General features: G+C 27.6%; 4 protein-coding genes across 10 annotated transcripts; 2 read left to right on the top strand and 2 right to left on the bottom strand.

Annotated features, from left to right (window-relative positions):
* Window positions 1-219: 219 nt before the first annotated feature.
* On the top strand, window positions 220-6,150 carry LOC107170311 (uncharacterized). 5 transcript variants are annotated; one of them, XM_089226587.1, is made up of 6 exons: window positions 220-542; window positions 2,125-2,481; window positions 4,538-4,698; window positions 5,042-5,295; window positions 5,475-5,645; window positions 5,949-6,150. In XM_089226587.1, the coding sequence occupies exons 3-6, from the start codon at window positions 4,569-4,571 to the stop codon at window positions 6,141-6,143; spliced, it is 750 nt and encodes a 249-aa protein (XP_089082713.1). In that variant the 5' UTR covers window positions 220-542; window positions 2,125-2,481; window positions 4,538-4,568; the 3' UTR covers window positions 6,144-6,150. The 5 variants fall into 5 exon arrangements, with proteins under 5 accessions (XP_089082713.1, XP_089082712.1, XP_089082715.1 ...); XM_089226586.1 differs by lacking the exon at window positions 220-542 and having other exon boundaries at window positions 1,555-2,481; XM_089226589.1 differs by lacking the exons at window positions 220-542; window positions 2,125-2,481 and adding an exon at window positions 3,911-4,026.
* Window positions 6,139-12,477, bottom strand: LOC107170310 (FAST kinase domain-containing protein 4). The gene is made up of 9 exons (XM_089226584.1): window positions 12,274-12,477; window positions 11,599-11,900; window positions 11,270-11,488; window positions 10,948-11,212; window positions 10,560-10,690; window positions 10,315-10,468; window positions 8,243-8,311; window positions 7,836-7,997; window positions 6,139-6,496 (listed from the first exon to the last, which is right to left on the bottom strand). The coding sequence occupies exons 2-9, from the start codon at window positions 11,872-11,874 to the stop codon at window positions 6,207-6,209; spliced, it is 1,566 nt and encodes a 521-aa protein (XP_089082710.1). The 5' UTR covers window positions 11,875-11,900; window positions 12,274-12,477; the 3' UTR covers window positions 6,139-6,206.
* Window positions 12,478-18,326: 5,849 nt separating this feature from the next.
* Window positions 18,327-21,211, top strand: Mic26-27 (MICOS complex subunit 26/27). The gene is made up of 6 exons (XM_089226025.1): window positions 18,327-18,488; window positions 18,581-18,720; window positions 18,820-18,965; window positions 20,191-20,424; window positions 20,865-21,043; window positions 21,111-21,211. Exons 1-6 carry the CDS (start codon window positions 18,459-18,461, stop codon window positions 21,132-21,134), a joined length of 753 nt encoding a protein of 250 aa, XP_089082151.1. The 5' UTR covers window positions 18,327-18,458; the 3' UTR covers window positions 21,135-21,211.
* Window positions 21,162-23,641, bottom strand: GluRS-m (putative glutamate--tRNA ligase, mitochondrial). Of its 3 annotated transcripts, XM_089226023.1 has the most exons (9): window positions 23,379-23,641; window positions 22,997-23,231; window positions 22,749-22,938; window positions 22,473-22,687; window positions 22,153-22,381; window positions 21,932-22,092; window positions 21,618-21,778; window positions 21,378-21,529; window positions 21,162-21,306 (listed from the first exon to the last, which is right to left on the bottom strand). In XM_089226023.1, exons 1-9 carry the CDS (start codon window positions 23,494-23,496, stop codon window positions 21,220-21,222), a joined length of 1,548 nt encoding a protein of 515 aa, XP_089082149.1. In that variant the 5' UTR covers window positions 23,497-23,641; the 3' UTR covers window positions 21,162-21,219. The 3 variants fall into 3 exon arrangements, with proteins under 3 accessions (XP_089082149.1, XP_089082148.1, XP_089082150.1); XM_089226022.1 differs by having other exon boundaries at window positions 21,162-21,529; XM_089226024.1 differs by having other exon boundaries at window positions 21,162-21,529; window positions 22,997-23,226; window positions 23,379-23,640.
* Between the last annotated feature and the right edge of the window lie 618 nt (window positions 23,642-24,259).

Consider the following 24,259-nt stretch of genomic DNA (forward strand, 5'->3'; position numbering starts at 1 on the left):
AACAACACGTCGCCCCGATATTATCGGCGGGTGCTATCGTGCCGTCGGCGTCGAAGTTCACCGAGCACCCTACCACTCCTACATCGGTAGACAACTCGTCGCGAGCTAAGACAGAGTCGCCGCCCGGTGTTGTCTTTTTTCCGCGGTTGAGACTGACGGACCATCTCCTCAGCTCCCGCCTGTTACGCCAGCGTGCCGAGTTTTTTTTTGGCCAACATGCTTTTTTATTATATTTTCTACCACGTGCCACCTGGTGTTCTGGTCGCAGTATATTTTTTATATATATACAATATATTATACATATATACCAGAACGTTTTATTCTCTGCCTCTCTGCGGAGATTGTACGGTCGTGTACCGCGTGCGCTGTGCTGGAGCCACGGTCACTCCAACTCGTGTTCCGTCATCAGCCCTGGAGCTTCCTGTCCCGTGACCTGTCTTCCTGGGAAGTGTACTACCTGTTGCCGCCACCTATTGCCATTCAGTCCGGTTGTATAGATTATAGCTCGACAGAGTGGAGGCGTGTGCGAATGTCGCTGTCAGGTCGTAACATTGATTAGTATTCAATCTTAATTTATTAATTTATTATATTATTGTAACTATATATTTATATATTTTGTATGTTCGACCATATTGGTCTGAAATGGTATTATTATTATTTTGTATTATTCAGTATTCTTATTAAATCTATATATTGGGGCGCCCGCTATAGGTAGAGTTTTTTTTTATGTATTATATATAATCACGCAACGACGTTGATATATTATTATTATTATATTTGTTTGAGTGTACACACACATACGTTGTTAAGTGTATTTATTATATATATTATATTGTGTATTCATTGGATTACCCGAATCCCTAACACCGCAAGTCGATATAGCCAACCGCCGATAATTTGCAGAAGCTATACCGGCGACCAACAATATATATTTATTTTATATTTATACATTTAAAATAAATTAATTTTGTGGAGGTATTCATTTTTGTTTTTGAATATATTAATTACATTTAATGCCTATCCAACTGTAAATATTTACCTACCTCTAAATGTATAATAATAAATAAGTGGACTTATTTAACTTATTAAACTTAAATATTATAGTTTAAGACTAAAGACTATATTAAATTAAATTATATTAATTAGTCATGTATCTCATATCCTATACAAATAATAGATAGTTTATTTACATCTAAAATGCTAGTTTGTATACCAATAAAACATAAAAGACAGTTTATTAACAATATTCACTTAAACTTTAAATAGTTGTCTCATTTAGACTTATTTTAGAACATAAAAAGGACATCTATTATACATCAAAAATAGATATTTTGATCTAAAAAATTGTTTATAATAGACATCTAATAGACATTCACATGTTTACTGGGATTATTATTATTATTATTGACTACTTTTAAAAGAAACTTAAATGTATATTAGATTCTAAATTGTATTATTCAAAAATTATTTATAATTGTATTTTAATTCTAAATTTTAAAATCTTTTTAAAATTTTTCTTAATAGGTAGGTACATACTATTTTTTATTTTAGAATACTACATATTTTGGCAATTTTAATTACATATATATGTCCATATTTTTGGTTTTTTATTTCATATAAATCCCAGCCCTAGTAATAACCCATCTATCAGCTAGTATCCAACATGTATATTTTGATCTGAATTAACCGGAATTAACCGCTGCGTGATGTAATGGGTATTAATACTTTTCCGAGGTTATACATTCTGGAAATACTACTTATTAGTACTTACACTACTTACTACTTACCCTTACCCATGGCTAAATATTTAGCCATGACTTTACCGCCGGTCGCGATGAAAATCAAAGATTTAACTATTCGAGGTAGATTTTATCTGCTGCCGCTGTAAGGAAAACAACGGACCTTTACAGTTCACTGGACGAAACTGGTCATTTTCGAACGCTTCAACCGTCATCGAAAACTAATAAAACTTTGTACTTTTGATGCAGCAAGCATGACAAAAAATGTTTACGCGTCTTGCAAGGAGGTTATATAATATAATTTATAAAATATATAAGATTTAACCAAAAGTTTATATGTTTTGTAAGGACCGTGGTATATATTTCAGTTTTTGGTTGTGTATAGGCGATACGACCAGAATTTTTGAGGATTTCCAGTTTACCGCCCATCACTTTTTCCACTTTACTGGCCGACACTATGGAGATTCCCACTTAACCACCACACGGTGATCCGAAAAAAGTCGCTTTCCAACGCTTCAACCGTCATAGAAAACTTAACTTATTGTGCAGGCGTGAGAAAATAGAATATTGTCTGGCATGTGCTGGAAATGAGCTATTTCAGCGGCGGGTTACGCGTGTGGGTAATACAAGCCGCAGCAGGCAAGGACCACATATCGTCCAACCGTCCAAGACTGAAATTACCTTCCTGCACAAGGCACACATATTACTATTTACTACACCACGGTCATCTATCACGGCAAAGGTAATGCAGGGATCTATGCTTTTCTATTAAATCTATACACTATTCAACGGAAATAATTTCATGAAAGGAAAATGTTTACGCGTCATACAAGGAGACTACTATATATTATAATATGAATACTTAATTTTTACTCAAAAATGTATGTTTGGACCGTGGTATCGATTTCAATGTCTGGTTGTACAGAGCATTGGCGCACAGAGGTATTTTAAGAACATATGCAGTTAAAAAAAGTTAGCCACCCACCCTGCAATTTTTTATTTATAACAAATATTTTCACTTATTATTCACTGTAATTGAAAGAAATCAATTAGTATTGACTATAGTTTATGTTACAATTTTTTTAATTTCCCTGTGAAACCTGCAGTAGTACACAACCACCCCCCTCGAGAACACGTCATGCAGTTGCATACCTTGCTAACCTGTCTGGGCGCCACTGGCACAGAGGATACTCTCAGGACTTTTGTGGATTTCCCTTTACCACCCGGCACTTATGGGATTTCTATTTTACCGGCCTCTGGATTGGAAAAGATCGCTTTCCAAGTTTCCTGCAACGATTGAACCGTTTTCGTATGGTAAACTTTCGGTGCAGGCGTGACAAAAAATGTTTATTCTACCATGATGTAGAACTTTGCTCGCCGCAATTTATTTTGAAAAATTGGTTTTTTAGGACTCTAAAACTCCTGCTGTAACTATTAAATCCTAGTTACGCCCATTTATGAGCCTATAACCTCTCCTGGAAAGGAAGGAACTAGGGGAAGAAGAAGGGGGTTTGATCCCTTCGGGGTCGTGGGGGGACAAGCATCCCTGCACCTCGGGAAGACGGATTGCCTAACGAATAAACTTATTGACCTTGTTAATGTAAGTAACACAAGTGTAGTAGAACTCTTCGCTTACTGACTCTGCAGATATAATACCATATGGTAGCCAAACTCAAGGGATGCGCTTCGCCTATCGGCTCCAGGTGGTTGACTACTAAAGACCGAACAGTTCGAATAAACAACTCGCCTAAGTCTACTCCGCGTGATATTAAAATACTGTTACGTATAAACGTAAAATCCTCAACTTTGGAGGACCATAACTTTCAAAATAATGGTTTCCGCAAGTTTTGTTTTCCCACTATCGTTCTTAATTCGTTGGAATTCACATGACTCGATAAAAAAAAAAATTAAAGACGTGCTGGGTAGCTAAAGTGAATGTAAGTGCCCATATCTCATCTAGACACATTCAGAAAATATTCAATACAAATCTAATCTAATTCAATCTATTATGATATTCCGTTTAATACACGATCGGACTTGTATCAGGTATTTGCGTATTATGTCTATTGCAGTGTATTATAGTATGTACATTGCAAAACTCGTCTACCGCATGTTAAAATAATGAAACATTTAATTATAATATTATAATTTAATCATTATTTCATTTAATATTTTAATCTGTGCGACTGAGCTCATTCAGTTATGCATAAATATTTTATCTAGTTATTATAGCTTATAATTTATTATGATGTCATCCCGTCATCGTCATAATTGTAGGAGCCACGAGGTAACTGGGTATAGCTTTACATTTTACTTTAATACTATAGTTGATGCTGATGCACATAATATAACTTTGTTGTATCTACCTATATAATTAAAAAATTGTAATTTAAACTTTGTATTTTGAGCAACATACAAATAACAAAAAGTTAAAATGTAAAATATAATCGATTTTTATCCTAAACGATTTGATAATAATAAAAACAAAGTGTGGTGATTGTGTTGTCTAAGGAGCATTTTCGAGCAGTGTCCAGGTTCGTAAATATTTACTCCACCCTACAGGCATTAAATCCTCCAATGACCTTAAGAATATTAAAGCTTGTATTTATTTTTATAGATCCAATTACCTTATACCTAGTACCTACAAATTAATAATTATTGATAATTATATATTTAATATTTATATCATGTGTTTATTTAATTTAACATTCAATATTTCTATTGACTACACTAAAGTATAAATAATAATACTTAAAACACATAAATAAACAAAAACACTTTTAACAATAAATTTACAGAAAACTTCTATCAAAATTGTGAAACACTAAGATGACATGTGATGCATGTCAATACAACACAGAAAATGCGGAAAATTTTAAATTTGTAAACAAATACGGCATACACTTCATTTGGTACCCTCCTACATTCTCACAATCAAGATTAGGAAATAAAAATTCAAGTACAGTACGATAATGATATTATTTACATTAAGCATCTAAAAAAAATGATAAATTAAAAAAGAACTGATTATTGGTTTGCTGCATTAAATTCTGAGGCGTCAATGTCAAATGTCGATTTAACACAATAAATCAAAGATTTTCTCTGGCGTTTTATCATCCTAAAAATGTTCATCTAGGTATTAAAAATGTTTAAATTACTGAACTGGTTTTTAATATTTTGAACCTAAATTATGTTTATTTGGATAATAAAGTGGGTAAATGAATATTATTTGCTTAAAGCAATTAGTGTTGTTTGATATTATTATTTACTTATTAATAATGTTATAATTTATGTATTTGTAGAAGGGAGTAATGCGTGTACTATTATAGCACTACTCATGGCTACAAACATAAATACATCAAACATTCGAGTCAATTGTTTGTTCACACAATCAATCAAAGACAGCCTCACTGAATTGTTTTCAGATGCAATACTAAATGGTAATGTAATCCATCAAAATTTATTCAAAAATAGCAGCTCATCACAGGATACAAACTTAACTGTGCCAGAAGCAATGAAGGCAGGCAAATCATCACTGGGCACCATGACTGAATGGGTAAAAATAAAAATTTATAGCAGGTTAAATAAAATATTGAACCCTTAGTGTACTATTAATTCCTTAAATGGTTAACAATTTTTTATGCAACCCTAAATTATTATTATTTTTTCAACTTTAACTGAAAACTATTATTGTTTCCTAATTGGCTGTTTGTATAATTATATTGGTTATTTTAGAAAAGTTCAGTTTATTTTAACGATATGATAATCAACTTGTACACTGAGATGAACCGTTATGTAATCGAATGGTATACAAATCCTCCATGTTGTAAACCAAACAACCTTTACATAATTCTCATTGCTCACAATAAAGCAATTTTAATAGTAATACAGTTAGATATGAACTCAGTAAGTATTTTTTTTTAATTTATTTTAATTTTATAATGAATATTTCTAAGTTCAAAATGTATTGTTAAGCTTTTAAATTCAATCTATATACATCATTGTTATTTTTTATTTACAATCAATAAATTCAAATGTATTTTAAAAATTATCATAATACAATTAGTATAATGCTGTGGTTGATAACTTAGCTTTTTGTGATTTAGACCAACAAACAGAATTATAAAATCCTTAAATATTTGAAATAATTTTAATGAATGAAAAATTAAATATATAATTCTGAGAATAAAAATATTTTTTTTTGTATAGGTATTACTTATTGATTCTCATCAACATTCATCACATGGAGCTTTGATTTGTCAATGTCGAATATCAAAATTAGAAAACCTTTGTTCATGGTATGCAAAAATGTTGTGCAATTCAGCCGGATCAAATCCAAATGCCTACGAACTTAGTTTTTTATATTATAAGTGTAAAAAACAAAAAAATAAACACAGCATTTGATTTTAAATATATGAATTTAATCGTGATACATACAATAAAACATAAAATACAGAACTATTTATACTAAGACTCGCTTAACAAATTTTTAAGACTTTCTTTTAGGTATTGAACACTGTTAACTAACGTGTCTTTAGTTCCTAATTCTGTGTAAGGAACAGTTAGTACTTTGTAGCCAAGAGTGTTAGCTAACCGTGCATTGAGTGCTGAAATTCCATTAGGTTCATTGTGACAGCCTCGACACGTGTCATGAAATCCCGTCAACATAAATGCTATTAAATGTGTTTCTGGACTCTTCACCTTGGAACTATCAAGTGGTATGGGGTTCAATTTCGAATCAAGCGCACATTCCGCATCTAACATAACAAATAGTACTTTGATTATCATATATTATTGAGATCTTTACATTCACACACATGAAGTATTACACATCAAAATCTTAATAAATATTTGTTCATTGCAATAATTATAGTAAGTAGACATTACACATGATAAAATAAAGGAATTATATTATGCATCAATAAGAATAGAGAAAAATTTAAATTCATGAAAGGTATTGCACTATTGCTCCACATTTGTGATAACTCCCAACTTATTAGTGAATAACAAGAAGTTAATGCTTCCCTTTATTTTTAAGTAGAATCAATAGAAACTTTAAATAATAATAGGTACTACCTAATATATTTTTTAAAGAATACTTATTGTCTGAAATTAATGGTATTTGGTAATTAGTTTTTAATTGTACTGTATTAACTCTGTATTATTATGCAAATATCTATCAAGATAGACGCAATGAATATTTTATAGTTTTATTGTATTCTGTTTTAATAAAAGTTATAAAATGTACACTAATTCAACTATATAGTTGGATACAACTTAGCAATCAAAACACATTATTTTTTATTAGAATTTTTGGGTAGAACTTGTTCACACTAAATATTATGTCTAGTAAGACCTTGTTAAAAGTCAAGGATAGGTTCCTAGAAAACACAAAAAAAAAAGTTAAGTGGGATTCTTTACACATATTTAGAGGAATGTGTTCCTGCCAATAAATGACACTGTAGTATATAATTATCAAAAAGTAAAACATGATAAGTGTATTAATGTAGCAGTGCAGAGTAGGAAAATTATTTTTAACCAACTTATTGATTATTATTAATCAAATTAAGAACTAATATAAATAATAAACGCACACTTATCCACATCATAACCATATGTGTATGATAGGAATGTCAATAAAATTGGTAGTGTCATCATTGAAAAATAACTTTTGAATTATATAAGATTATATACACTATGCCATTAGTTTTAAAACTTTTTATAACCACATACTACTTATTAAGGTTGAAATTTTTTATGTACAACTTGGACCAAATAAATTTTTTTTTATGAAGGGAGATTTTCTTAGCATTTAACCTATGATCTTTTCCTATACCACAGGCTACAAAAGGCTACACTACACAAAAAGGTCGACTAAAATTAAGTTACATATAAGCTGATATTAAAAACGTTTTACTGAAATTATCACATTGTTAAGCCAAACAAGAATTTTAAATTCTAAAATGTAATAAGTAAAACCAAAATTAAATGACAACTTACTGTATCATAATTAGTTATTATCTATAAAATAATAGGTTCCTACTTAGGTATTCCATTATAAAAAATATATATTAAAAGATAAAATTTCAAGCTTACCAATTATAAACCCTAAATCTGTTTTAACGTCAGTTTTCACAAAATTTTCCGATGGAAACATGATTGACAAAGAGTCCATCATTGTTGTCATTAAGACTTGTTTGTCTTTTGATCTTACTAATTCAAGTTTAAAAATCTCAGAATTTGAATCTAGTAATGGTCCTGTATTTAAACAATAAAATAGAATTTATTAAATTTTATAGTATATTTATTTATTAAGTACTAACTAAATTCTCAATAAATCTCAGATGAAACTTCAGAGCATTGAATTTAAAAATTTTGCATACAACTCTATTATAAATCAAAAATTTGATACAAAGATTATTCTTAATTATATCATTCTAAAAAAAAAATAACCTTAAATATGAAAATAATAATAATAATAATAATGAACTTATAATATTTACCTTTATAATCTAATTTGGTCTTAGCATATCCATTTATATTAAGTAATTTGATTGATACAACTCTGTTACCTAGAAAATAAAAATGAAATTTAAAAAACTGAAAATTTTAAATTATATATATTTTAATTATGTCTAATTAATTATCATCAAAAATGTTCATTTCCATTCCTATTTTTAAAATGTTTTTCTTTAGTAATGAATTTAATCAAATTCTAAGTTTTGGAATTTTTAAATAAACTTGAAAAATTTTTTTAACTACTTAAGAAGTGTCCTGTAATGATATAAACTTCTATTTTTCAAATGAAAACTCTCATTTTCAATCATAAATTATTTAGTGGATAATTCCTTTGAAAATGTCGATGTACCTAGGTTTAAAATTTATATTATTTATAATTTCTTATTTAATAGTGTTTAAGCTAAGGATAATAGTCCTTGAAGATGGTTTTAAAAAGATATAAAATATATGCAATATTTGTACTAGTATTTTCTAGTTATTATACTATTATACTATAAGCTATTTTTATAAATCATTATTGTAGTTAGATTAATATTAATGACTAAAATGTTCAAATCATCATAGACACATACCATATAAACATATTACTATGGAAATTTTATACTTAGAATTCTAAGTTAAATAACTCAAAAACTACTTGTATACATTTTGATTCAGATACGTAAAATTTTTCAGAAAAATTATTTGCTGAATATATGAATGAAAGGGAGGGGGAGTATCATTTGAAAAAAAAGAATCTTTACAATACATTTCTTAAGTAGTACAATAAATCACAAAAGTTAAAAAATATGGTCTTAAAGTATATTCAAAAATTAGATTTAATTGAATTATTGAAGAAAAAAGGTGTAAACATGCTCTGTGAATCACCATGTAAAGAAAATCTGAATAAATGTATTTTTAATAATAACTATTATTAATGTTTGAACTTAAAGTATAAATTTATCTGGGAACTGTGCAGTAATTTGCTAAATAAATAAAAGATACGTATAAATTGTTTTAATAAATTAAGTCCTATCTAATAGATGGATATATTAATAAGTAGGGCTAGGATTTATATGCATTGGTATGTTTTTTTTGCAACTTCTGATTAATTATTTTGTAAGTAATGTCCACAATTAGCTCTTGCTGAGGTAAATGGTGGTATTTTTATTTGTCATATTTTTGCATATTTTGACAAAATGAATATTTTTATACCTTTCGACTACAAAAATACAAAAAATGCATGTTTTATAGTATATTTCATTCAATTTGGAAATCATTGAAAACACCAAATCTTAACTTGGCCAAAACAAAGGACCGATCTCTGAAAAAATCTAAAATGTGTTATAAAAAAATAGCGGACTTAAAGCTATGTCTACGATATGTAATATTTTAAATGGCAACGATGTAGATGAAGATTTTCCAAATCTAACTTCTGGGGAAGTTACAAAATATAAATATGCAAAAATTACGTCATGTGATGTTGAACGGAGTTTTAGCAAATATAAAAACATACTAAGGTCAAACAGATGATCGTTCATTTTTGAAAATTTAAAACATCATGTAATTATTTGAGTAGCTTTATCAATTTTATATCATTTAATATTTTAAAGATTCTTAGATTTTAGAATTTTTTAAATGTTTTTATATTTTAAGTGTTTACCATATTTATTTTTATTAATTGGTATTTAAAAAATTTTATAGAAAATAAGTTTTTTAAATAATATTTATTTGGTTTATTTAAGCATATTTTGATTGCATATTTTTAATAAACCAAATGCATATTTAATCATTTTTTATTGCATATAAATCCTAGCCGTATTAATAAGTATAATATATTACTGATTTATCACTTGGAATAATTTTGGTTTAAGTCGTTAGTGGAATGCGAATAACACGACTTATTCAATTAATATTCTATAAGCAATGGTATACTAACAGGTAAGTTATTTTTTTGTAAAGTTCAATAATAGATAAATAGATATATTATGATACATATATTTTAAGTACAAACAATTAATAAAAAAGCTGATTCTTGAGAAAATTATCCAAAGTGAATTATGCTCATTTCATTTACCTTTCAATTTCACAAGATTAGAAATAAAATTAGGTGATAAAACTGATGCCAAATGTTCATTGTCCGCTTTTTCTAATACTACCAAACTCCAAATAATATCAAGCCATGTGTTTAAATTACCAACATCATTAAATTGCTTTGTATTTTTGAACACCTAAAAATAATCTTATTAAATTAATCTAGAATTATACCAGTACAGCTATACCCTGTACCATTAAAGAAAAGTAAAATTAACAAAAAATTACTCGAATTATATTGTCCATATTATTAGGTTTGTAATTTACATAAGCTAATGTTAATAAATATGAAAATAGTGTATGCTGTTTGCATTCATCAATGTGTTTTTCCAACCATGTTGACAAGGATTCCAGTAAATCTACAAAAGTAATTTAAATTAAGTAAGCACAAATTTTACTTTTTATTTATTTAATTTAACCAATAATATTAAAATACCGTTGATAAAAAAATATTAAATAATATTTATGGAGTAAAACATTTAACCATCTATATCATATTTTAATTAGTATAGTATTTTAAAATATACTACACAATTGACTCAAAAAAGTATTATTTTATAATCCAATTACTTCTTGAATATAAAAAAGATTATGTGTTTTGTAAATTGCAAATTACCTGGGTCTCGGTATCGTAAAATTCCAATACTTGTTACTATTGATGCAATAACTGAAGGCCGATCGGTGGTAGACATAATACTACGTACATCTGCACTAACTTTTTCCAGAAGTACTTCATCTGGAAAATTTAGTATAGCTAAAGCATAAAGTACATCAGCAGATTGTTTAATATCCATCTTTTCAGAACATCTTCCAATATTAAATGCTAATGATCGCAATAAAGTTGTGGAACGTTTTTTCTTAGCACCAAGTGTTGATAATACCTTTAAATGTATTAAGTATAAATGTTTTTTCATTTAAAATATTCTACAATCATTTACTTTGACCATTTGTGGTAGACTTATTGAAGAGATCAATTTGGCAGCTTCATCATCTCCTGTAATTCCAAGGACTGTAGATAGATCACTAAACAAATGTTCTTTGTCTTTCGTATTTTCTTTCCCTAACATCCTACATAACTTTAAAAACCTTAAATCAGATTCAAATTCTGACAATTTTACTCGGCCAGAACTAGCCCATTCAGCTAAAGTAGATACAGCCTGTATAAAAAAAAAAAAAAAAAATTGAAATAATATATTAGGATATCATATTAAAATGTGAATAACATATTTTTTAATGATAAGATTTATTAAGCTAGGAAAATATTCACTTTTAGCGCATGTTGTTTAGAGACTAATCCTATGTCTGATATTGCCAATATTTCTTCGACTGTAGTGGCATTATCAATTGTATTATTTATAATATAGAATGATGACTTTTTTGTTTTAGCATCATCAATTTCTTTTAATGATTGAAAAGCAGCTGCTACAATATTATTGGGCACTTTTGATTCATCGAGGCGAACTAGTTTAGTAGTAGTTATACTAGAAGACTGCATTCTTACAACAGACATAAAGTGTCTTGGCATTCTTGACCACCTCATCATTATGTATATTGAATTAAAAAAATCACCTGAAAAGTAAGTATGATTTTATTCTTGGTATTTATGATATTTCATTAAAAAAAAATACTAAAACAAATAATTAAAACAAGAGATGATATATTATATTTTTTACATGCTATAAATGCAAATTAAACCAACAAAAAATAGTTATATATAATAATATATACAAATACTAATATTTAAATTATAAATTTTATTGTTCAAGATTATTGATTTTAAGGAATAACTGAAAGTTTTTAATCAATATAAAAACTTGACATTTTAACAGATTCAGGGACAATTTTTTTAAGATTTAATCTTAAGAGGCAAAAAACTATTTTAATTTATAATTAGTAAATACAATAAATAATTGTAGTAATTTTATATTTTTATGAAACTCACAGGTTTTTCTTCACAAAAAATGAGTTTGCATGTGTGTTTTTAGTTCAACAAAATTATATACACAATATATACAATTAAAAAAACATATTAATTTGGTATTTAATACAAACTATAATTAAGTGTACATATATTACAATAATTGAAGCAACTAAACTCGCGCTTATTACTTCAACTGGGATATTAACATTAAGATTCAATTTCACAAGGGTTAGTTTATAAGTTCATGTGATTATAATTATGCTTGTATTGATATTAAGTGATAACACGATAACACGGAAGGCTGTAGCAGCCATGTTTTGGTGTTCCTCAATTACAGCTGGTTAATATTTTACTTTTACCAATCGTAAATTTTGGTAAAAAGCCGAGTTAAAAACAATAATATTTTATATTTAAATTTTTTTTATACACAAATTTACTATAATTTATAAATCTATAGATGGCCAACAGATAAAAGTATAAAATGTTATCTACATCGCGATAAATAGTCAAAAATTATATTATTTATTATTAAGTACTCTACGCCATGTTCTCAAATGATATAATTATTAATTATTTACTATTCAAAGTCATTTTTAATTACTACATAATTTTCCCAATTTTAAGATAGCCTCAAAAATAACAACTAATTTTACAATCATCTATTTGATATGAACGGATATCGTATACTATACATTAAATGCTTACAATATGAATTAATTGCAATTTAAAAAATGCGTTAGATACATTATAGGTTGATTGTTAATTAAATGTATCACTACCTGATTGGCATTTCTATTGGAACTTTTAATTTAAAATTGTAAACAATTTATTTCTCGAAATAATTGAAAAATTTAGAGTTATAGACATTTGTATGTCTATGTAGTACGTGTAGAGGTCATTAAAGGATACGCTGTTCGGAAGTGACTAAAAAATAAAAATATGTGTTACGATGAATTATTAAAATCATAATCCTTAATAATATAATATAAACATATTAAGTAATTAAGTGAAATTTTAAAAATAACAAGTATTTATAAAACCTGCGAATTATATAATATGTGGAAGACCAGTGCACCAATCACATTTGAGTATTTGACTTAAGAACCTAGTTTCTCGAGGTTAGGTTTATTTTAGGTGTAGGTATTTTACATTAATTTTCCAACAAATTTTGGTAATTTTGCGGTAGATATTGTTAATTGTTATTAGTTGCGGATAATACCAGATAATATGTAGATTGCAGGCCATGGCAATATAATAATTATATAGGTGCATTATTGAGTTTTCGTTGTTATTTGTTAATGATTTTAATATTTACTTCTGTGAAGTACCGACGAATACGGAATACTCATAGTATATTATATTTGTTGTTTCTAAGTTACAAATTAACCTGGTATAAGTTTAAAGTTTCAACCATATTTATCTTTCTATAAATAGTAAATACCAATTTTATATTTAGACATAAAATTATATAAATAAAAATTGTAAATTAGTGATAAAGGAAAAAAAAAAATGTAATTTTTGATGAATTTAGACGTTGATTTTAGAATGCTATAGTATCATACACGAATGTTGATGATGCTACTAATTCGTGTGCCACTATGGTCTACGATTGTCCGATCGTGCCTTGTGGCCCTTGTGCAGTATATCCATAGTCCCATAGATAAAATCCACGTTATAGACCATAGACCTAAAATATAGTATAGTAAAGTTTTAGTTTATACGGCGTCTAGTGTCTAGTGTCTACTATGACTTATGAGTACATCTGTTGTGTCTTGTGTTAACGAAAGTGTTGTGAAAATAGTGCAATATATATATAATATACAGGGTGATTCTTTTATCAAACAACACTCATTATTTCAAAAACTATTGAATTTTTTAAAATTTTTTTTTTTCAAAATTTTGGAACCATCTTGTTCTAGAACTATATATTTTTTTAAAATATTTTCACCCTTATATTTATCAGGTTAACCATTATCAACTTTTGATTTTCAAATGACAACCTATACTTAAAATTTGATAAACTAAAAAGGCTATTTTTGCAATGAATTTTCACGTTTAAATTTTCATTTTTCGTCAATTCGTTTACAAGATATAGCCTCCCGAAGTTGGGTGGTTTTGGGTGGTGTTTGTGTGTTATAGGTGTATGTTAGGTCGTTAGGTGGTATTTACACACAAACACCATATAAGTGTTGTTTGATAAAAGAATCACTCTGTATGTCTATATATATTATATATACTATGGTTGTAGCAGCCCCTGGACACTCGGTCGCCATTTTTTTGGAGGACAAATTGTTATCACTGCTGTAATCAAGAGTTCAAGATACTATCATTGTTTTGTTATGTGATAACAACGTGTTTTCAGTTTTTGAAAATTTTGATTATTGTGAATTTGTGATCATTTAATTCCTAGTACAAAACTACAAAGTACCTTATTTGATTTTCTATAGTATTAAATCACTTTAAACAATGGTGCTTGTGTGTATTGTTAAAAATTGTGTTAACTCCAAAAGGAAGACTAAACAAAAGGACTGTAAATTGCATAGGTTTCCAAATGATATATCGCGGTAAGTGTACCCAAAATTTTTTTGGAATTGAGATGTCAAGTCAAAGTTAATTTTTATTTTATTATTATTAAATATTTTACAATTTCAGTTGTAATCAGTGGTTAACAAATTGTAAATTATTTAATCTTCATGGCCATTCTGAAGATTATATTTATAAAAATTATCGAATATGTAACAAACATTTTGCTGCTAGTTCATTCAGTAATCCTGAAAAGACAAGGTTATTACCAACTGCAATACCTACAGAGTTTGGTCAGTTAATTTAAAATGTTTGATTGTTATTTATCATATTTCATCAACTTATTAAATTGTACTTTATCTTTAGATAATACTGAAGCTGGATTTGAGCTGCCCTTAGATAATAAAGTCGAAGTGTCCTTTGAAGATGATATTTCTATTTCAGAACCAAGATACTCGAGCAGCACACCTTCTAAATTAAATGTTTCAGAAAATCAACTAGATAGTAAGTATACTTTATGGCAAGGTTAATTTTTAATGTTCGATTTTTATTTTATTTAGGGGTTTTTAATGATAATTGATAATACATATTTTCACTTTTTACTTTAAATAATGTTACCATTATCTTTTATATATTTAGTAATTCGATTTATTTTTAGGTATAGAATCATCAATCATTAGTTCAACTTCTGTATGTTCTACAATTTCTATGTCAACATCTACTACTCAAACCACCCAGCTGCTCTCTGTAAACACACCTAGAAAACGTCTGTTGAAAACTAAGGTGAATGAACTTGAGAAAAAGTATAGAATATTGGAGGAAAATTTCAACCTTATGTCCAACAAATTTTCACAAGTAATGACATCCAAAGAACATTTTTATGAAGTATGTGATATACATTTACCATCTAATCTTTCAATGATTGTTAAAAGTTATTGTAGAATGGCTTCTAGACAGCCTCAAGGCTTTCGTTACACTAACCAATTAAAACAATTAGCCCTTACTATTTATTTCTTTGGGCCCATGGCATATAGGTTCTTAAAAAATATTTTGCAATTGCCTAGTCCAAGAACTCTACGAAGAGTCACAGAAAAAGTAGATATTATGCCCGGGTTAAACGACATTATATTCAATTCTATAGAACTAAAGATAAAAAATCTTAAAGATGATGCAAAGGACTGCATTCTTTGTGTTGATGAAATGTCCATAAAAACTAATCTTTTTTATAATTTATCAAAAGATTGTATAATTGGATTTAATAATACATATGATCAAAAAACATATGAACCCGCAAAACATGTGTTATGTTTTATGATTAGAAGTCTTAATTATAAATGGAAGCAACCGGTTGCATACTATTTCATAAATAATAGTTGTACTGGAATTACATTACAGAACACAATTGTTGCTGTTATCTCTAAACTCCAGAGTATTTGTGTTAATATTAGAGTTTTCACTACCGATCAAGGACCAAATTTTTATAGTTTTGCTAGTAAAATGCATGTCACAAAGGAGCGTCCTTTTTTCTTTGTGAATGGGAAAAAAATATACTATGTATTTGACCCTCCACACTTGTTAAAATCAACAAGAAACAATTTTTACAAGTATAAACTACAATTGTCTAATGACCTAAATGATCTAACGGACAAAAAATACCTCAACGATTTTTTTAAGGCTGACCAAGGTCTAAACCGCTGTGCACCCAAGTTAACTGTTGCTCATATTTATCCTGGGCCTTTTCAAAAAATGAAAGTCTGTTATGCTGCTCATGTTTTCAGTGCAACAGTGGCCGCAAGTATGCGTAATTGCATTATAAATGGTACCTTGCCTTCTAATGCAAATACTACTGTCAACTTCATAGATGACATGGATAAACTATTTGATTTATTGAATTCTAAGCCAAAAGCCGGTAGTAAAGATTTTAACCGTCCATTTAAGAACACTCCCAAACAAAGAGAACATTTATTGAAGATGTTGAATATTTTTGAAAATATGCAAGTTATTGAGACAAAGATCATAGATGGAGAAACTATACAAATAGATGTTACTCAACGCATGAAATTCTTAAATGGGTGGCAAATCACAATTAATTCACTTTTACAACTTTGGGAAGATGTTCAAACACCGCAGTATGCATTATGTACATACAGACTCTGTCAAGATTGTCTTGAGAACCTTTTTGGTAATTTCAGAAATCAAAATGGGAATAATATTAATCCAACGCCAATTCAATTTCTTTGGGCATTCAAAAAGATATTTTTTCTTAACTACTTCAAGCATTCTGAAGGGTCCAACTGTTTAGAAGATTTAGATGAAATTCTTACTAACATCGGAGAAACTACTTCTCCATTAATTAATTCGTCAGTACTGTTTCCTGAAAAGTCACCAATCAACTACAATTCTTTAAAAATTGGAACTACAGACTATAGGGAATTAGATTTAACACCAAGAAATGCTCTTACTTATGTTTGTGGATATTTACTAAAAAAATGTCTTGACAAGCATACCTGTGAAACTTGTTTAACTTTTTCCAAAAGCCAAGACTACTTAGATGAATCATTTCTATTCACCCATTTGAAAGCGTACCAAAATGATCAACCTACAAACTTCGGTAACTTAAATGTACCATCAGATGTGTTTTTTAATTATATTAATGAACTTGATAATTTATTTATAACAAATTTTCCAACACTGGCCATAGAAAACAATGTAGGAATGAAATTGAAAAATTTAATAGATAATGTACCATTTAATCATCCTTGTTCAAATTTTAAAGTTGATTTTCTTAAAAACCTTTACTTACGTTTAAGGATTTTTCATGCTATCAAAAAAATTAATAGAGATTTACTCTCTGCTCCTAGAAAGCACAGGAAACTAGATATTCTTTCTCACTTATAATTTTTTTATCTAGACTCAATAATTTATCTTACAACCAAGCATTTTTATTTGGATGATGTGATATACCTACTGCTTAATGACAATATTGAAATGTATTAACTTTTTAAATCTATTTTTATTTATTTATTTTTTTTTTTGTACAGAACTGCAAAATATACTATTTACTGATAATATTAAGTTTCAATAATTTGTTTTAAACCCTATTTTTATTAATATGACGTTTTAGATTTACTGCTTAATGACAATATTGAGTTTTAATAATTTGTTATAACTATTTTTAATTTTTTTTTTTTTTATGTACAAAACTGTAAAATATACTATTTACAGATAATATTGGGTTTCTGTAATTTGTTTTATACTTACTATTTTTATTTTGTAAGAAAATTTACTATTTAATGACAAAATTTGAATTTTCAAATAAAATTACTATATAATGATGCAACATAGTTTTTTTTCTCATTAAAGGTCACACTGTTTTGTCCTCCAAAAACATGGCGTCATTGATTTAGTTATTATCCTATGTTTGCTGTATATTTTATAATCAGTGTCCATTCTGATTGTCTTATTCTGTGGTTGTAGTTTATGATCTTATCAACAATTTACATTCTGTGATTGTAGCTACTTTTTTTTTATTCTTATCAAAAGTGTCACAAAAAAATAAAACATTATCTTTAATAAGTAATTAATTTCTGCACCTACTTGTTCTTCTTCATCACTACTTGTATTTTAGACTTTAGTTGTATATTTTGTCTACTTGTTTTCCATTGGCGATTGATCTAAGAAAAATGAAGTTTAAAAACATTATTAAAAATAAAGTAAGTGTAATGATGTTATAATTAAAATTGGAATAAAACATTTCTTGTGTGTTTTCTTAAAAACTTAACCGTTCATTTCTATTTAATATTAGACTGCAACCAATGGGTTTTTATTATCCGCCTATGCTTATACGGTAATACCAGCAGTATTAGCCAAGGATGAACAAGAACCCAAACTTGTCAGACCTAGTGATTTATCAATATACCCCGATGATACTAAAGAAAAGAAAACGTGAGTACTTGTATAATTGCATAATAATATTATGAACAAGCATTAAATATGCTGTATGCCGATAAAGTCATACATTAAAGATAACAATTTAAATTGCAGTGAGATAGAAGATAACTGGCAACCAACTATAGCATTAAGTTCAATTCAAAAAGTTAGAGAAGAAATTGTCAGTCTAAATCAACAATGGTCCAAAGTCAAAGATAGAATATACATTTTTATTCAGACTGGGGCTAGCCACACAGAATGTAAATACATACTTAAATTTAATTCCTTAATATTAATATCAAATACTTTCTTTGTAAGTAAAAAAATGATTATGTATTCTAGTTGGTACTTGACTAAATGTAATACAAGATTATTGCTACTACAAACATAATGAAGTCAAACATTTTTGTTTTTTACCAGTATCAAATTTCATAGATTTTTGGCTTCACAAACAATAAGTTTTGTACTGAGGTCAAGTATTCATGTATGTAATCTATTGGCTTGGAGATACTTTAAACTGTCCCAAACATTTTAGCATGTCACAATGTCTGCATAATAATCTTGATTACTTTACTGCTGTGACTCCCTCCACCATTTTAAGACTTTATGATACATGGGCAGTATATACAATATACATAGATTGTCACAGATTTGACAATATTATATTCAATGGTTTTTACCAAGATACTTGTTGCAGAAAAACACATTAGAATGAAAATGTATGAGCTTAAATTATTTTCTCGAATAATATATTGTATCATCTCTTATTTATATGTCTTTTATAATTATAGATAAATATTGATATATTATAGACCTATAGGTCTAACAATTTAAACATTTAAACAATCATTTAGTGTTATGTAAGACAACAGTTTTTAAACTACTTTAAATTATTATATGCTGGTACACAATAAAAAAACTAGGCAAGATTAATTTTTAGCTCCAAAACTAATAGTTCTAAATACATTTAAAAAAATACTGACATCTGTTTTTATTTTTAAATTGTTTTACTAAACATTGTAATTTAATATTATTTACTGTCAACACTTGATATTTATATTTGCTTTTACCATTTCTTATATACACAGAACCTAGAGAACATTTTATATTTGGCATAATCAATATACGAGTTAGTTGTTTTTATTATTAGATATTATATTTTTATCATTAAATTTAAATTAAAGTATATAACGCACTGCTTGGCACCTATATTCCTTAGTTATATTTTAAATTTTTTATATAAACATTTTTGTATGTAATATATTATGTTAAAAATGTTTAAATATTAACCAATGAGAGAAAGGATGCAATTTATTTTCTTATAATAATAAATAAATAAACTTAATATTATAAATAACAAAATCATATTGATTATATTTAATATCTACTTTTACTAGGCCATTTCTTAGAATATTAATATCACATCTAACCATAATTAAAATTTGTATTACGTATTGTAATTAATTATTTATGTTAAATGTTAAGCTTTTGTGGGCGATTTGAGGCAAGAAAATAATTCTGCACTCAGAGCTGGATTTGTGGCAGGAAGTGGTTTAGCTGGCTTGTTAATAGCAGCTAGAAAAGGAAAGTTTAAAAAACTAGCCTACTCCACTACTGGAGCAACAGCAGCATTTTATATTGGTTATCCAAAAGAATCTGAAGAAGCTACTAAAATCATCAAACGTTATTCAGTTGTGTCCTATCATTTGATAAATAATGGTTAGTAATAAAATAATTTTATTTTACTGTGGGATTCTCCTAGAAAATTTACCATAACTTATTCCTTAAATAATAAATTTATGAATATTCTGATTTTTTAAATTCTTATTTATATATAAGGACTATATTTTCAAATTCTTAGACTTATTGCTATAAAATACTAAGTAGATGATTTTTTCATCTGAATCGAACGGGTAGTAGTAACAGTATAAATGTATGGTTTTCATTTGAAAAAATGATTTTATGCCTCCAGAAAACATTCCTTTTATCTATTAAGATAAATAGAAAAATCTAAGCATTTTTAGAAATTACAAATTCTAAAAACCAATACGTTATAGAACATAATTCTTTATTCAAGTATAAAAGAAGAGTAAACATTGCCAGCAAATCACTCAGTATGTATGAATTAAGTGCTGAATCTGAATGTTATTTTGTTTTAGTAACGAAGGATTTAACCGGTTATGAGTTACCATCATTGCCATTACCAAAAGCTGAGTCCCAGTCAGACAGTACTGAAGATAGTAGCAAACCTGATTTGAAAGAATTATTCTTTTCATTGATGGATTATGTGAAAGAACCACTGGAATCTTTGAAAAAAATGGTTTTTAATGAAAAAAATGTAAATTTAAAAGAAAAATAATTATAAAAATTAAAATTAATTAAAAACATGTTATTTTTATTTATAGGGGCCAGATGACAAGAGTAAATAACTACTCAAAAAAAGTTAACACATTACATATTTGCTAGTACATAATTGTTAAAATAAACATATTTATTAGTAAAATTAGATATTGTTCAGCCCTTTAAACAGGCTTTATTTAATCTGGCTATCACTTCTTCTTTGCCAAGTATTACCATTATTTCACTAACACCTGGACCTTGCTGCAAAAAAGAATATATAAATAAAAAAAATATTTTAAAATAAATAATGATCTAATTATAAATTTACTAGCCTTCAATCCACTGATAATGTTGCGAAGCATTTTCATTAAATTACTATATACAATATTGTTTGATTTTGAAAATTCTTTTAATACTATTCCTAAATTATCAATAGTGAAATCGTCTATGTTTATTAAATGATGTTTTAGTTTGATTACTATATCTATTAGAACAAAATCATAATAAACTGTGTATTATATATTTAATAAATATTTGTTTATGTTATTATATAGTAAAAATGTTTTTTTTACCTTTATTATAATCCATAGATTTTATAGCAGAGTCTGATGGTTTTAACCAAATAAATTTATAGTTTTCATGAATTAGTTCGTTAATATTTGTTATTCTATTAATACTCCACTTAAGTATTTTGTTTAAATGATTTTCAGACAAATCTAATTCTACTGATTTGCTGCAAATAAAAATGTATATACATAATTTACCTTATAACAATATAGAGTACATAAATAATAAAAATATTTTTTAGTTTCTATCTATCACTTACTGTGAATTTAGTTAAATAATTAAAAGAAATTTACTATAAAACAGTGAAATTAAATCTTACTCGTTAGAAAATGTATTTTGAACAATACTTTTTAATTTTTCAGTTGTTCGTTTCCTTCCTAAATCTGTGTTTAATTCAATTTTTAATTGAGCTTGATTAAAATGTCCAAGCTTATCCAGAGGGACTTGACATGAATTTGAATTTATTAAGCTTATATCAAACTATATGAAAATTATAATAATTTTAATATTCTTAACTTTGAAACTATACTCCATACCCACTTTAGAAATAAGTTCTGATAGAGGTTTTATGTAAACATTATTTGCTTCTTTATCTTGAACAAATCCTCCCCCACAACTAATAACAAAATTTAAAAGTGCCTCAGGATAAATGCCTTTTTGACGATATGCGTCAATGGTTATATCATTTTGACGCTTAGAAAGTTTTGTACCATCTTTATTGATCAACAATGGTAAGTGTCCAAAGTTTGGTGGATTCCAACCAAATGCTCTAGAATGTTTAAATAAGTTGTTATATGATTAAATTGTTAGGAACAAGTACATAAATAATAATTTTTTTCTTTAATTGCTGAGTTACTAACTTATATAGTAACATATGTTTAGATGTTGATGGTTGCCATTCGACACCTCTAAGGACATGTGTAATTTTCATATCATGATCATCAACAACATTAGCTAAATGATAAGTTGGAAAACCATCAGATTTTAGTATTACTGGGTCTCCTTCAACAGCTGCCACATTTCTTGCAATGTGACCATATACTAGATCATTGAAAAACCCATCACTTTGGTTCAACTAAAGATCAATTTCGTATGCATTAAATATGTTAAATAAATAAGAAAAGTCTAAGGTGTACTTTGAATCTGATGCAATATTTTTTCCCTTCATTGTTTCTTAAATCATCATCATCTAAATGTCTACATTTATTGTCGTAGCGGGGAATAGTTCTAGTACGTAATGCATCTCTTCTTAAAAGCTCTAATCTTTTCTCGGTACAATAACATTTGTAGGCATGTCCAGCACTTAACAATTGCTGTGTTCTTCTCCTTAAAACGAAGTCAATATGAATCGTATAAATTAAAAAATATTACATTTAATTTATACTGGTAATTTTCCAGGCGTTCAGATTGAATATATGGACCATATGATCCATTATTACTAGGTCCTTCATCAAATTCAATTCCCAGCCATTTCAAATCTTCTTGAAGTTGTTCTACAGCACCGTCCACTACTCTTGTACGATCAGTATCCTCAATTCTTAAAATGAATTTACCACCTTTTGATTTAGCAAATAAATAATTGTAAAGTGCTGTACGAAATCCACCTAAATGTAACTGTCCTAAATGAAAAAAAATTTCAAATCAGATGGATATACTTTTGTAGATTTTAATTATATCTTAGTAATCAATATGATAAAACTGGCGGAGTGATGTTTATATTTAATATTAAATAGATTAAATTTAAGTAATAATAATCAAATATCTACCAGTAGGACTTGGAGCAAATCGTACTCTGACAGTAGAATCTGAGTAGAATCGAACATTCAAGTACTGAATGCATTTAATATTCCGGGAAAATCTTAAGCTTAAAACCAAGTTATTCATAGTTGTTGAATAAATAGTTAAATACAATTATTGCTCTAATTCAACAACAAATGTCTGTGAATTATGATATTAACATTAATAACATTACAAATAGGTATAATATTATAATGCCTAAACATTTTTCAAAATTTCAGAATGATCGAGAAATCGGCACATTTTTTATATTGATAATATTGTTCTATGATAATACACATGTACTATCATAGAACTAATGATAACATCCATACGCGTGAAGATTTACTTTGGATTTACTGCATATTATATTGCCTATGTTTAAAGGAGTTTTAATAAAAAATATTTATACCAATTACTGCATTTTTATTGTCCCAAAAACTAATGACAGGAAAAAAAAATAATATGGTTATTAAATCAATACATTCATAACTCTACTTAAAATCTCAAAAACTTTTTAGTGGGATCTATTACACATAAATCCCCTATGTCTACGTCTATGAGTATAATAACTAAGCGTTATACTTAGCGCAAACCTAAGGTGTTACCCGGCGGCGTGTAGTATAGGCAAAATAAATACATATTAAACTTGACACGGTGAAACGTAGATGACATTTGGATTGTTAGGGTTCACGAATTTTATAAATTGTGCTTTTGGGAATAAGTATATGTTTTTACATCACCCGATTATCAGATTTTTAGTGGTAATAAATAATAACTATTTTATTCATATCTAAAAAGTAAATTTATGCTCCAAAATTATATGAAAACAAACGTTAAACTTACTCGTGTTTCAACGATTCCAGTTCAC

The sequence above is a fragment of the Diuraphis noxia genome, unplaced genomic scaffold (genome assembly GCF_037042655.1).
Source record: "Diuraphis noxia isolate RWA-SAM2 unplaced genomic scaffold, SU_Dnox_SAM2 contig0004, whole genome shotgun sequence".
NCBI classification, from domain to species: Eukaryota; Metazoa; Arthropoda; class Insecta; order Hemiptera; family Aphididae; genus Diuraphis; species Diuraphis noxia.